The 16190-nt window shown below is 35.9% G+C and overlaps 1 protein-coding gene across 3 annotated transcripts in view; it reads right to left on the bottom strand.

Moving 5' to 3' along the window:
* The window catches only part of TM2D1 (TM2 domain containing 1), a 141575-nt gene that overhangs the window by 105162 nt on the left and 20223 nt on the right, over nucleotides 1–16190 (bottom strand). For all 3 annotated transcript variants that reach the window (XR_010835218.1, XM_067006879.1, XM_059083463.2), the window contains exons 4-5: nucleotides 13729–13820; nucleotides 4586–4659 (exon numbers count right to left, since the gene is read on the bottom strand). Coding sequence is in view for 2 of the 3 variants with exons in the window: in XM_067006879.1 (XP_066862980.1) it covers nucleotides 4586–4659; nucleotides 13729–13820 (166 nt within the window). In the remaining variant the exon portion in view is untranslated. The remainder of the gene's footprint in view (nucleotides 1–4585; nucleotides 4660–13728; nucleotides 13821–16190) is intronic.

Genomic DNA, 16190 nt, shown 5'->3' with positions numbered 1-16190 from the left:
TTACACATTCAGATCCCCTGACTTCATTTGATTTAAAGACTGGTTAGTATTAATCCTTAATGACTGATATAAACATCATTCCTCAAGAGATGAATAGGATTCAGCATCATATCTCCTGAGGAAAACACAGCGCTGGGCTCAGTCTCAGGACTACTTTGTTTTTTGAACATTCCTTTAATTCACTAAATAAAAATCTGCCCACAGGTAAGTGAACTAAGTGAAATCTATTGATACTTAATTGAGATGATGTGACAAAGCAGAGACTACCCAAATTATCATTCTCCTCCATTTTCCAGTTCATTTCCCCAGTAAATCACACCAGGATTAAATAAATAATACAGAGAACTATTTGAAAGACTTGATATCTAGTTTTTATATATTGCAGTCCTACGTCTAGTGAACTATCAAGGACTCTGACCAACTTTTCCAGTACTGGAAATAGATTTAGGGTGATTACACGTTTAGTACTTTTGATCAATGGCATGTACTTCACGGAGCAAGGGCATAGGATATGTCTTTGACAAAACAAACTGGCTTACACAGAAGTGAACCTATTAACCTGAGCCTTATTTACGCTCTAAACTGAAAAGCCTAGGCTTTTAAGTTTTTTAGCAAAATTCAAGAATTTAAACAAGATAAAATCAAGATAACTCTTATTTTCAGCTTGAAGTTCCAAAGGACATATTTCTGATTATAAGTGGGATGTTATTCTTATACCACTTTGGGGAGGGTAAGATTCTAAATTCCTTTAAGGCAAGGACTCCAACTTATACCTATTTCTACTTATTATACCAACTTTTATTTTTGTTCATTACCTCTCAAGTGACCCATGAAATTTAGAACTTTAAAGCCCTAAAGAAGAGCAATTATTTTTTTAAAACTACCATTTTTAGCCTCTCATCTTCCCTGTAATTGGCACAAAGCCACACTTTTCACAAGGTATACTGCATTCAACTGACATCAGCAAAAATTTTGAGAGCATACTCTATGTTGAGCATACTATTAGTGCTACAGGAGATTAATAAAAATCTTTTTTTCTCAAGAATTTTTGTGTGAAAAATCAAACCTGGTGTGTACAAGTTAAAAAAAAATACAAAAGCAGTATATAACCCAGGGCTAAAATGAGTTACATACATTAAATGCCAAACTAATGAGATATTTAATAAATTTATTTATAAAATTCAAAAAATGTCTTGGAGATTATATTGCTTTGTGTATTTTTCTGCTTATATAGTTATTAGTTCTTGAAGGAATCTACTCTGCAATTTTTTTTAAAATTGGGGTATAGTTGTTTTACAATGTTGTGTCTGCAATGTTAATAGGAATGAAAATAAAAGTAATTTCTTCCACGATACATAGAATTTTTTAAAATTGACACGAAGAACCCTGACATACTTCCTTCAACAACTTTCTACATTCCAACGCATATTTCCATTTTCCCTGTACCCATCTTCATCTTTCTGATTTGTGGCTGTCTTGTCTCCACTTAACACAGTCAATTTTCTTTCCTTTTTGTTGGTGGAGTACACATCAGTGGTTTTGGTATAATTAAAAATATTCATTGTGTGAGTGAGAAAAGAGATTTAAATGAAATCAAATATTCTCATATTTTATCTGATAAAAGAACAAATTATCTAATCTATCCTTCATGATATATATAAGCACAAAACAATGAGTGTTTTAAAATCTTCAGACCTGCCTTATGAATAACTATATATACAGCAACTATATAGTTATATACAATGGTTGCCTATAATTGAAAAACTGTATGCTATCCATGCATCACTGATTTATATTTTGTTGAATACACAAAAGAATTAATTCTATGTATTGTTTTATACCATTCATTCACACAGTGCCATCCGCATTTTTTTTTTTGTGTGTGGTACACGGGCCTCTCACTGGTGTGGTGGCCTCTCCTGTCGCGGAGCACAGGCTCCGGACGTGCAGGCCCAGCGGCCATGACTCACAGGTCCAGCCGCTCCGCGGCATGTGGGACCCTCTCGAACCGGGGCACGAACCTGCATCCCCCGCATCAGCAGGCGGACTCTCAACCACTGCGCCACCAGGGAAGCCCCCGCATATTTTTTAAGAACAAAAAAACAAACAGAAGAAACTTCAAAAGTTTACTAACAGATAAATTCATGAAAGTCTTTTTAGTAAATATAGCTACATTTAAAGCTTGCTTACTTACTTTAGTAATGTATGTGTTACACTTTATATTGTTTCAGTTCAAAGATGAAATAACTATGACTTCCCTGGTGGAGCAGCGGTTAAGATGCGCCTGTTAATGCAGGGGGCATGGGTTAGAGCCCTAGTCCAGGAAGATACCACATGCCGTGGAGCAACTAAGCCCGTGCACCACAACAACTGAGCCTGTGCACTAGAGCCCGTGCTCTGCAACAAGAGAAGCCAAGACGATGAGAAGCCCACGCGCTGCAATGAAGAGAAGTTCCTGCTCACCGCCAACTAGAGAAAGCTCGGTGAAGCAACAAAGACCCAATGCAGCCAAAACAAAACAAAACAAAAAAACCAAATAAATAAATTTAGAAAAAAATTTATAAAAAAACATGAAATAACTAGACCTATTCTTTTAAAGAGGATTTCCCTGGATTTTTGTTATAAACACTGTGAAGCAAAGTATGTTTTTATAGGTCTTGAGTTCATGCACAATATGTTTCTGGGATCACAGCCCAAAAGAAAAACACTGCAACTCACTGGGGAATAATATTTAATGGCAAAAAGAAAAAAAACTGGGGATGGAGAGAATGAGTAAGGAAAGAAGAATAAACAAAAAGATGATAGACAGAATGTAAAAGGTATGAGAAATTGAACAAATATATTTAGGACAAAAATATTAACATAGTTTATGATATTTATAGTAAAAACTTATTTGGCTGAAAAAAATTCTCTAAAATTAATGTAGTAAACATCACATGTTAAGTATATTAAACAACATGTAGAATAAGGATACATGTCTTATTTGGCTACTTTTGAAAAATGATTTATTTTTCCCCTAATCTGAAAGCAGTCTAAAGTAGCCATCCCTATTAAAATGTCTTATTTAGGGAAATTTACTGTAGAAATTAGAACATTCTAATTCTACCTCAATAATTTGTTGATGTAATAGTCTCAATTCTAGATCTTTAAGAACTGTTAGTTCTGGAAAGTTTAGGTATACATGTACTAGAAAATAGTGGCTGAATCAAATAAGCTCTATAATTTGATATAAATAAAGCTACAAAGCACTGATATCACCAAAGAAAGAACCTAGTATGAAATATTAACTAAATAGTTGGGTTTTAAAGATGCGGAATTCTGTAAATCTCAAAGAATCCCAATAACACATTAAATTCCTTGGATCCTCAGAGAAACCCATTTCCAAGCATATGTGCACAAGTACCTTAGCCTCTTCATGCCTGCTTGCCTGTACCAGAGTCAGAGAAGGCAGGATATTTGGTTAGGCATATGTTTATGAATAAAGACAGGAAAATTCCAACTTTAAAACCAAATATTTTCCTTGTTTAATTCTGATATCTTATTGGTCCATATGTTGCCTCCTCCTCACAGTATGGTCCCCTCCTCACAGTATGTTACCAAAAATCTAGATTTTGACTTTCTTTTAAAGCATAAGGATAACATCAAGCAGACAGAATTGAGGAGTGGAAATACTGTATGAGAAAGAAGAGCAAAACTGATGATAATCTAAATACATACTGACACATTTACTGAAGACATTAGGTGCTCCATAAATGCTTACTGAAATGCTGTTTTGTGACATTTGTTGTGATAAATTCATCTCTTTAAGAATCCTCATGAGTTAACCACAACCAGTTCAGTATAATTTAATAGAAAACATCTGGTGGCACTTTTAAACGTGTAAGAAGAGCATTTCACAAACCACTGCAGCAGGAGAAAACGAGGCTAACACAGAGAAGCAGAGATGAAGAGCAGGAGAGTCCTGAACACATCATATGATTATATGAATTGGGTCTTTTGCCTGAGACCAGCCCCTCTCCTAGATTTTTCCACAGAGAGCCCAGACATTCCTTTTCTCTTTTTGGCTTAAGCTAGCTGCATTTCAGTTTCTACAATTTGCAACCAAGAGAACGCTAGTATAGAGTACCTGTCCAGTGCAAAAATAATCTTGTTTCTGCCTCCACATATTCATATGTATATATCAGATTCCCATCAGTATCCTATTATAGTAATTGACAATGTGGCTGTAACAGGAAAAGAAACAATAAGCTTGAAATATAACTTCAATCCCACTTAGAGATTCATAATACAAACTATAAAGATTCTGAGAAGTTCTCCAGTAAAGAAATCTCTATAACTCAGCTGAACTCACATTTACAAATCATATTAGAGCACAAAATCCTTGTTAATGCAGTTCTTATGTCTTTTAGAACTGCTAATTGGCACAGGTTGGGAAATGCAACTTGAAAACATGGCTGTGATCCTTTAGATCTAGCATCTGAAGAAAAATTGAAAAGGCATTCCTAACTGCTTTCTAACATATATATCACAGAACTCAAATTTGAACGTAAAAAGTAGTTCATCTTCTAGACTGAAACTAACTTACCTGCATTGAAATAAGAATGAAATCAATTAGGCTCCCAATTCCACAAAATCCTACAGTGCAAAACTTTAACAAACCTAGAAAAGAAGGTAAAGTCATTTACAACCTGGAAAGTCTTATAAATATTAATAAACTTTTCCATTTCCCAATAAATCATTATATATAACACAAATGCTTTATATCAACAATATAAAATTAACACTTAAAAAAAATCAAATCTTCACCTAAAAATATGAGAAAAGTTTAAAGGTCCCTCTACAGAGAAAAGCCAAAAAAAAAATTAATTCACTTAAATAAATAATAAGAACTGGGCTTCCCTGGTGGCGCAGCGGTTGGGAGTCCACCTGCCGATGCAGGGGACGCGGGTTCGTGCCCCGGTCTGGGAGGATCCCACATGCCGCAGAGCGGCTGGGCCCGTGAGCCATGGCCGCTGAGCCTGTGCGTCCGGAGCCTGTGCTCCACGGCGGGAGAGGCCACAACAGTCAGAGGCCCGCATACCACACACACACACACAAAATAATAATAATAAGAAGAAGAACTGAAATAAAAACTCAATGTAATCTTACAAAATTTGAGAGAAGTTTTGTAATCTTACAAAACTTCTTCTAAGAAAATAAATCTTTAAATCTCATCACAGGGCTTCCCTGGTGGCGCAGTGGTAGAGAGTCCGCCTGCCGATGCAGGGGACACGGGTTCATGCCCCGGTCTGGGAAGATCCCACGTACCGCGGAGCGGCTGGGCCCGTGAGCCATGGCCGCTGAGCCTACGCATCCGGAGCCTGTGCTCCGCAACGGGAGAGGCCACAACAGTGAGAGGCTCGCATACAGCAAAAAAAAAAAAAAAAAAATTTAAATCTCATTACACCAGAGTTCCAGAACATCTTTTAGTCTTAAAATCCTTATTTATTTATTTAGACTTAATATATTATGGATCCGAATTTTAATATGCATTTACAGTAGAAAGTTCAAATAAATAGACTGTCAAGGCACAGAAAAAATAATCAGAAAAAAACACTGATCTTGTAGTTAAACAGCAAAATTCTATTAGTAACCCAATTATCTTGAAGTTATCCTATACTGCACTTTTTTCCTAAGCATCTCATGTTTTTTATTAGCCCAATAGTCAAAATCAACAATTCTGTGAGCTATATACACCTCTCTCCTTGGTTCCAACCTTAAAGCTAAGGTACTAAAATAGATGATAATAGAGCATAGAATCTAGGACATATACAATGATATAACACAAAAATATAATGATGAAATTAGAAGAGGCAGATTGGGGGTGGGGGTGGGATGAGTAATCTCTCTTCTATATTTAAACTTAAGTTGCTTTCCAGATATCCCATTTGAGACATAAAAATGGTATGAAGCAAGACTCTTCGTGAAAGGGTAGTTCTAAGCATCAACTACAAATATATACCAGCTAAAATTGTAAGACTGGATGAGATCACCTCTTGCACACATTTGGAAATACATAAAAAAGACTGAAATATGTAGGTAAATTAGATGATTTCCAACCCCCCCTTTATTAGTAGAACAATGTTGTAAGTACTGCGATAACACATGTTGGAAATGATTTTAAAACTTAAAATATAGATACTATATAAAATTATGCACTTAGTTTTCTTCAAAATACTTATTACCTACCTAATATTTTATATTGTTTACTATCTGTCTCTTGGAAGCCCTGTTAAGGGAGGGTCTTTTATATGTCTTGTTCAATTAATTCTGTGTCCTTATTACCTACAACATTGCCTGGCACATGGTAGATGCTCAATATTTGTTGAATGAATAGATAAATTTTCTCAGCTTTTTTGTCTCCTAAAGACCCCTAACTTTTTATCCACTATCTTACATAACAACTCCTTTAATTATTTTTTTCATTCATTGCATTTTACTATAGTTGCCCAAGGAACTTTATCCACTCACTCAGTATACGTATTATATCCATTCACTCATTTTATTTCTGAAATGTATCCCTCTTCACAGAGCATTTTGGAAATACCACAGTTTCCTTTCCTTCAACTTGTTTACAAAAAGAATATTAAGAATGGTCAAAAAAAGTTTTTTAATGTACTGCTACTCTATGAAACCCATATATATGCTGTCTACAAGAGACCCACTTCAGACCTAGGGACACATACAGACTGAAAGTGAGGGGATGGAAAAAGATATTCCATGCAAATGGAAATAAAAGAAAGCTTGAGTAGCAAGTCTCATATCAGGCAAAGTAGACTTTAAAATAAAGACTATTACAAGAGACAAAGAAGGACACTACATAATGATCAAGGGATCAATCCAAGAAGATATAACAGAACATATGTATATGTATAACTGATTCACTTTGTTGTAAAGCAGAAACTAACACACCATTGTAAAACAGTTATACTCCAATAAAAATGTTAAAAAAAAAGAAGATATAACAATTGTAAATATTTATGCACCCAACATAGGAGCACCTCAATATAAGGCAAATGCTAACAGCCATAAAAGGGGAAATGGACACTAACAATCATAGTAGGGGACTTTAATACTCCATTTTCATCAATGGACAGATCATCCAAAATGAAAATAAATAAGGAAACACATTAAACAGATGGACTTAATTGATATTTATAGGACATTCCATCCAAAACAACAGAATACACTTTCTTCTCAAGTGCTCATGGAACATTCTCCAGGATAGACCATAACTTGGGCCACAAATCAAGCCTCGGTAAATTTAAGAAAATTGAAATCATATAAAGTATCTTTTCCAACCACAGTGCTATGAGACCAGATATCAATTACAGGAAAAAAACTATAAGAAATACAAACAAAAGGAAGTTAAACAACACGCTACTAAATAACCAAGAGATCACTGAAGAAATCAAAGAGGAAATAAAAAAATACCTAGAAACAAATGACAATGAAAACACAATGACCCAAAACCTATGGGATGTGGCAAAAACAGTTCTAAGAGGGAAGTTTACAGCAATACAATCCTACCTCAAGAAAGAAGAAACATCTCATATAAACAACATAACCTTACACCTAAAGCAATTAGAGAAAGAACCAAAAAAACCCAAAATTAGCAGAAGGAAAGAAATCATAAAGATCAGATCAGAAATAAATGAAAAAGAAATGAAGGAAACAATAGCAAAGACCAATAAAACAAAAAGCTGGTTCTTTGAGAAGATAAACAAAATTAATAAACCATTAGCCAGACTCATAAATTTAAAAGGGAGAAGACAAATCAATGGAAGTAGAAATGAAAAAGGAGAAGTCACAAGTGACACTGCAGAAACACAAAGGACCATGAGAGATTATTGCAAGCAACTATATGCCAATAAAACATACAACCTGGAAGAAATGGACAAATTCTTAGAAAAGCACAACCTTCCGAGATTGAACTAGAAAGAAAGAGAAAATATAAACAGACCAATCACAAGAACAGAAATTGAAACTGTGATTAAAAAGCTTCCAACAAATAAAAGCCCAGGACCAGATGGCTTCACAGGCGAATTCTATCAAACATTTAGAGAAGAGCTAACACCTATCCTTCTCAAACTCTTCCAAAATATAGCAGAGGGAGGAACACTCCCAAACACATTCTACGAGGCCACCATCACCCTGATGCCAAAAGCAGACAAAGATGTCACACAAAAAAGAAAACTACACGCCACTATCTCTGATGAAGATAGATGCAAAAATCCTCAACAAAACACTAGCAAACAGAATTCAACAGCACATGAAAAGGATCCTATACCATAATCAAGTGGGGTTTATCCCAGGAATTCAAGGATTCTTCAATATACGCAAGTCAATCTATGTGATACACCATATTAACAAGTTGGAGGATAAAAACCATATGATAATCTCAGTAAATGTAGAAAATGCTTTTGACAAAATTCAAAACTCATTTATGATAAAAACTCTCCAGAAAGTAGGCATAGAGGGAACCAACCTCAACATTAATAAAGGCCATATATGACAAACCCACAGCCAACATCATTCTCAATGGTGAAATACTGAAACCATTTACTCTAAGATCAGGAACAAGACAAGGTTGCCCGCTCTCACCGCTATTATTCAACATAGCTTTGGAAGTTTTAGCCACAGCAATCAGAGAAGAAAAATAAATAAAAGGAATCCAAATTGGAAAAGAAGAAGTAAAACTGTCACTTTGCAGATGACATGATACTATAGAGAATCCTAAAGACGCTACCAGAAAACTACTAGAGCTAATCAATGAATTTGGTAGAGCAGCAGGATACAAAATTAATGCACAGAAATCTCTTGCATTCCTATACATCAATGATGAAAAATCTGAAAGAGAAATTAAGGAAACACTCCCATTTCCCATTGAAACAAAAAGAATAAAATACCTAGGAATAAGCCTACCTAAGGAGACAAAAGACCTGTGTGCAGAAAACTGTAAGACACTGATGAAAGAAATTAAAGATGATACCAACAGATGGAGAGATATACCATGTTCTTGGATTGGAAGTATCAACATTGTGAAAATGACCCTACTACCCAAAGCAATCTACACATTCAATGCAATCCCCATCAAACTACCAATGGCATTTTTCACAGAACTAGAACAAAAAACTGCACAATTTGTATGGGAACACAAAAGACCCCAAATAGCCAAAGCAATCTTGAGAAAGTAAAACGGAGCTGGAGGAATCAGGCTTCCTTACTTCAGACTATACTACAAAGCTACAGTAATCAAGACAGTATGGTACTGGCACAAAAACAAATATAGACCAATGGAACAGGACAGAAACCCAGAGATAAATCCACACACATATGGTCACCTTATCTTTTATAAAGGAGGCAAGAATATACAGTGCAGAAAAGACAGCCCCTTCAATAAGTAGTGCTGGGAGAACTGCACAGCTACATGTAAAAGAATGAAACTAGAACACCTCCTTACACCATACACAAAAATAAACTCAAAATGGATTAAAGACCTAAATGTAAGGACAGACACTATCAAACTCGTTGAGGAAAACATAGGCAGAACACTATGACATAAGTCACAGCAAGATCTTTTTTGACCCACATCCTAGAGAAATGGAAATAAAAACAAAAATAAACAAATGGGACCTAATGAAACTTTAAAGCTTTTGCACAGCAAAGGAAGCCATAAACAAGATGAAAAGACAACACTCAGAACTGGAGAAAATACTTGCAAACAATGTAACTGACAAAGGATTAATCTCCAAAATATATAAGCAGCTCATGCAGCTCAATATGAAAAAAACAAACTACCCAATTCAAAAATGGGCAGAAGACCTAAATAGACATTTCTCCAAAGAAGATATACAGATTGCCAACAATCACATGAAAAGATGCTCAACATCACTAATCATTAGAGAAATGCAAATCAAAACTACAATGAGGTATCACCTCACGCTGGTCAGAATGGCCATCACCAAAAAATCTACAAACAATAAATGCTGGAGTGGTTGTGGAGAAAAAGGAACCCTATTGCGCTGTTGGTGGGAATGTAAATTGATACAGGCACTATGACGAACAGTATGGAGGTTCCTTAAAAGACTAAAACTAGAACTACCATATGACCCAGCAATCCCACTACTGGGCAGATGCCCTGAGAAAACCATAATTCAAAGAGACATGTGCCACAATGTTCACTGTAACACTATTTACAATAGCCAGGACATGGAAGCAACCTAAGTGTCCATCAACAGATGAATGGATAAAGAAGATGTGGCACATATATACAATGGAAAATTACTCAAGCATAAAAAGAAAAGAAATTGAGTTATTTGGAGTGAGGTGGATGGACCTAGAGTCTCACTCATACAGAATGAGTTAAGTCAGAAAGACAAAAACAAATACTGTATGCTAACACATATATATGGAATCTAAAAAAAGAAATGGTTCCGAAGAACCTAGGGTCAGGACAAGAATAAAGATGCAGACATAGAGAATGGACTTGAGGACACGGGGAAGGGGAAGGGGAAGCTGGGACAAAGTGAGAGAGTAGCACTGACATATATATACTACTAAATGTAAAATAGATAGCTAGTGGGAAGCAGCTGCATAGCACACGGAGATCATCTCAGTGCTTTGTGACCACCTAGAGGGGTGGGATAGGGAGTGTGAAAGGGCGACACAAGAGGGAGGGGATATGGGGATATAAATACGAATGCACATAGCTGATTCACTTTGTTATACAGCAGAAAGTAACACACCATTGTAAAGCAATTATACTCCAACAAAGATGTTAAAAAAAAAGCTATCTATAAATATACTATCACTGCTTTTCATGACCATGAAGAAAGATTAAATAAGATTATAAGGAAAATAGTTTTAGGCTCTACCTGTAACTATTTTCATACCAGTCAATATTGCATTCTCCATTTAAGAATTTTTTTAAATGGCAATAATCATTTCAATTGAATACTAAAATTCCTTAACCTTAGATTCTTAATAAAAATTAAAACTTAATTAAAAACATTTAAATGTTCTAAGTTTACAAACACGGTAATTTTACATATTAGATTAGATTAAGCTGATAAGACATCAAAATCCTTCACATTTAGATAGCTTAAATGCAAGTAAGATAGGGATAAAAATATTTGAATGCCTGAAGAGATATAAGAACTTTCAGTTAAAGATAATGTATTTGACATGTCCTCTTAACTCCTCTCACTCCAAGACTCCATTAAAAGATAGTAAAGGAATTTTTAAAGCCATAAACCCAACAGAATAAAGAGAATGGAAGAAAATTCAGAAGCAGATGAATGAGAAGTGACAGACTTAACAATCTTGAGAAAGTTGTATCTTAAGCCAAGTCAAAACACTTGTTTAATTAATGAACATCCAAAGGTTATTGTAATAATAAAGTTACTTAAAGATGTTTACACTAAGAAATAAAGTCAAATGTAAAAATTACAAATGAAAATTTATAGAATCTCAGCCTCAAACTGAAAGGTTCTCTTTGACTGAAATTAATTAATAGACTGGAGTAGCAGTGGCTGGAGAAAGGGAGCTCCTGGCAGGGAACTAACATTCACTAACCAGAGTCACTATACAGAGCTTTATATGGAGCTTTATAACCTAGAGTTTTATTTTGTAGGAAAAAAAAATCATAATATACAAACCAACATGTTATTATGTGCTGCAATAAGTCAAAAAAATTAACTTAAACCATATGACATGACAGCTTACCTGACATACATCACAGGAATCTAAAAAGTCACTCATTAAGCCAAATATTTAAAATATATTTAGTAATCAAAATCATCATAGAATAAAGTGTTCAAAGAAATAGTATTTCTCCTTCCCTCAGGCCAGGACTACTGCATCCATCTCTTTTTAGCTTCCTTTGCCACCAGTCTTTCTCCATTCTAAGCCATTTCCCACAATTTCTCCAGTATCATCTTCCTGAAATATAAACCTGACCATGACACTCCTCTGATTAAAAACGTTTATGCCTTCTAATGTTTACAGGGTAAAGTCCAAACTCCAGAGCAAGACACTCAAAGCCTTTTTTTTTTTGGCCACACTGCACGGCTTGTGGGATCTTAGTTCCCCGACTAGGGATTGAACCCGGGCCCACAACACTGAAATCGCCAAGTCCTAACCACTAGACTGCCAGGGAATTCTTTCTCAAAGCCTTTTATAATCTGACCACAGGCTACCTCTGCAATCACTTTTCATGTTCTGCCACCTTTCTTCCTACACCATAGTCTAAATTATCCACCATTTTCTCAACACTGGAAATATGCTCTTTCACACCCTATGCTTTTGCACATGCCGTTCCCTGTAATGCCCTAAATCTCTAATCTGTTCATCCTTAAAAACCTAGTGCAAATGTCCCCTCATCCAACAAGTTTTCCCTCACATCAGTCCCTTTTCTCTGCTCTCATAGCACTTTACTACAGTTCTGTAACAGTTCTACAGCACAAATTGGCCTACCATTTATTACTTATCTTCTTCTAACCAATATGAACTGTGATCTCCATCGTTATTTTCAGAGAACTGCATTACTTACTTAACAGCAAGTAAATTTTGAATAAATGTTTGTTAACTGAAAAAATTTCATGTATAGTATTTTAAACTGTGACTTCTATTTATGACCTTATAACACTGAGTTCCAATTAAGGTTAACAGAAACATAATTCCCACCAACCCCACAGTGAAAATTCCTCTTTGATCTCTGGTGGGTAGCAACATGGAAAGAATAAGATTATCTTTGCTAGCTAGAAAGCAAAGCATTCAGAAACTTTAAATTTGTTCAGTGAAGGCTAATACAGAAGCAAAGTACTACAGTAAATAAAGCATGATCTCTTGAGCCAGAATATTTGGGTTCAAAGTCAGGTCACTAGCAGAGTGTCCTTGGGTAAATCTCTTAATCTTGTGACAATTTCCCTATCCATAAAACAATGATGATAACAACAAATATGTTACAGTATAAAGCAAGGCCTCCAGAGTCAGTAAATCCCTTAACCTCTCTGGTGACAATTTCCCTACCTGTTAAAGAATATTTAAACTGGATGATAAACTCAGAGAGTTTTAAGGCTTAAATAAGGGCAGGCATGTGAAAGTATTATTTAAACAAAAGCTATCATCAAATGTAAATAGTTTTCATAAGCATTAGCAACTATGGTAAATGTAAAGATTACAGCTAGGAGGAAGGTATGGGGAGGGATGCTAAGGGTAATAATCAGGCTCCACACCAGCTCATGCTGGCTGCTGTAGTTCCAACACCAACTTCTCCTGAAAGAAGTAGTTTCTATTCCAAAATCAACATTTATAGAGGTTCAGGTAGAAGGCAAACATTTTTTGGAGAGATAGGAAAAGATATGCATTTATTCATAAAACATTTACTGAACATCCACTGTGTGCCCAGCACTAGTAATGACAGCTCAAGTCTACTGTCCTAAGTAGTGACTACACTATCTTGAGTGTGTGTTTTCATAAAGATGAAAACACAAGAAAAGTCAATTTCTTATCCAAGTTAACTACAGAGCTAATTGCTAGCTCTATACTCACAGAAGAACACTGACTATTCAACTCCAGCTACATGGAACTTGTAACTATTAATAGTATGCAGAGATTTAATCTATAAGAGTAGGTACATTAACCTACAAGTTTCACAAGAACTTTTTTTAAATGAAACATACTCACCCAAGGCAGGGTATCCAAGGTAAAATCGATCTGCTCCCAACCATCCAAGAAAAAGAGACAGTGCAACCGCCACCTTGTATGAATATCCATTTCTGCAAAGAATTGGAACATGAATGTCACATTCATATATTTCCAACATGTAAACATTTTAGAAAATAAAACTGTTAATTATTATTATTTATTAACTGGTTCATTCATCCACTCAATTAATGCTTTTTGGGTGGCTACTGAGTGCCAGGCACTATCTTAGGCTATTGGAATATATTAATGAACAAAAGAGACAAAGATCCCTGACCCCTAAAGAGCTTATAATCTAGAGTAAGTGCTTAAGTGACTTAACCATGCCATACCTCTGAGGGAAGAGTGTCCCAGCCAAAAAAACTGCTGTTGCAAAGGCAGCATACCTGACAGTACAGGAGGAGTGGCATAAGAGAGGGGAAAAACAGTAGGAGACGAGGTCAGATAGATAATAGGGGGCAAAGAAGGCAAATCACGCAAGGCCTTGAATATCATCGTTAAGTAAAAACTCTATCTTTTACTCTGAGAGATATGTGAAGCTACTGCAGAGGTAAGTAGAGGTGTGGAGTATGATCTGATTTAGATTTTTAAATAATCACTCTTGCTGCTGTGCTGAAGACAGACTGTAGGGGAGCATTTGTGAGCTATTGTCACAATAATGTACAACAAACCTTTCCAGATCAAGGAGAGAAGAAACCATGAAGGAGCTAACAGTGAGGAAGAAGTAAAACCAAAAGAGTGTGGTATCTTGAAGGAGCTAACAGTGAGGAAGAAGTAAAACCAAAAGAGTGTGGTATCTTGGAAAGTCAAGTGAAGACAGTGTATTAAGAACAGAGTGATCAACTGTGCAAAATGTGACTGATGAATGACATAAGAATGCTTGAGAATTTACTACTAAATTTAACCAAGAGGAGATCTTTAGTGACCTCAGCAAGAGCAATTCTGATAATGACGAGGGCAAAAGACAGAACAGAACAGGCTTAAGAAAGACTGGAAGGGCCACAGTGGTACCTGTGACTCTGCTTTCCCCCACAGCACACCCAAACCTGGCTCGAAGCTTCCTCCCATTCCTCCCCCTGCCCTCACTGCTACAGCAGTGCCCACAACCCAGGCAACCCCACATGTGGCAGAGGGACCTGCCATCTCAAGGCACCAGTAACCCCAGAGGAACAAGCAGCGATGATGAGGGCACTGACAACATCTCTGGCAAAGGTGATGTAGGGTGGAAAGTGCCAATTCTCAAATATAGCCAGAAGCACTCAGGTAAGACAAACTAAGCTATAACTTATGCTATAGCGCCACCTACTGAAAAACAAAAGAAAGGACTCTAATTACCAACCTGTTGAACTGTTAGAATCAAAGTAAATAAAGGTTTACCTAAATAAGAAAGGTATTCACTACTTCAAATGCGCCAGCAAAGGAACAACTCACCAAGCATTATGAAAAAACACAGTAACACAGTATCAGAAAAAGAAAATGACAGTTCTCCAGAAACTAAACTTAAAGTCACAGAAGACTGTGGTCTAACTGACAGAGAATTCAAAACAGGTATCAGGAAGAAACTCAACAAGCTATATATAAGAAAACAGAAAGACGATTCAGTGAACAAAGGAATAAAATTAATGAACTGAAGGAATACTTTATCAAAGAGACTGAAACTCTAAAAAAGAACCAAACAGAAGTTATGGAGCTGAAGAACTCAATAAACGACATGAAGAACAGCATTAGAAAGCATTGGAAATAGAGTAGAACATATGGAAGAGAGAATTAGCGAACTCAAAAACAGAAATTGAGAAATGATTCAGGTAAAAGAGGAGAGACCTAAGATTTTTGTTTTAACTGAAGAAACTCTACAAGAACTATCCAACTCCATTAGAAAGGCAACATAAGGACAATGCGTATCCCAGACAGAAAAGAGAGGGAGAAGGGAACAGAGAGCCTATTTAAGGAAATAATAGTTGAGAACTTCCCAATTCTGGGAATGGAACTAGATATACGAGCCCATGAAGATAATAGAACACCTACTTACCTCAAAACAAGAAGACCTTCTCCAAGACACATTATATTAAAACTGTCAAAAGTCAATGACAAAGAAAGAATTTTAAAGGCAGCCAAGAGAAAAAAAAAAAAAGAAGACAATAACCTACAAAGGTATCCACATTAGCCTATCAGCAGATTTCTCAGCAGAAACTCTACAGGCCAGAAGAGAGTGGAATGACAAACTCAGAATATTGAAAGATAAAAACTGTAGCCAAGAATACTCTGTACAGCAAAGGTATCATTCAGACAGAAAGGAGAAATAAAGGCATTCCCAGACAAACAAAAGTTGAGGAGTTTATCACTACTAGACCTGCCTAACAAGAAATGTTGAAAGCAGCTCTTCTACCTAAAATGAAAAGGCAAAAGTACACAAAACTTTGAGTAAGGTAATAAATAGACAGAAT

The sequence above is a fragment of the Kogia breviceps genome, chromosome 1 (assembly GCF_026419965.1).
Source record: "Kogia breviceps isolate mKogBre1 chromosome 1, mKogBre1 haplotype 1, whole genome shotgun sequence".
NCBI classification, from domain to species: domain Eukaryota; kingdom Metazoa; phylum Chordata; class Mammalia; order Artiodactyla; family Physeteridae; genus Kogia; species Kogia breviceps.
Note: the sequence above shows the minus strand (reverse complement) of the source record. Positions and strands in the feature narration are given on the sequence as shown.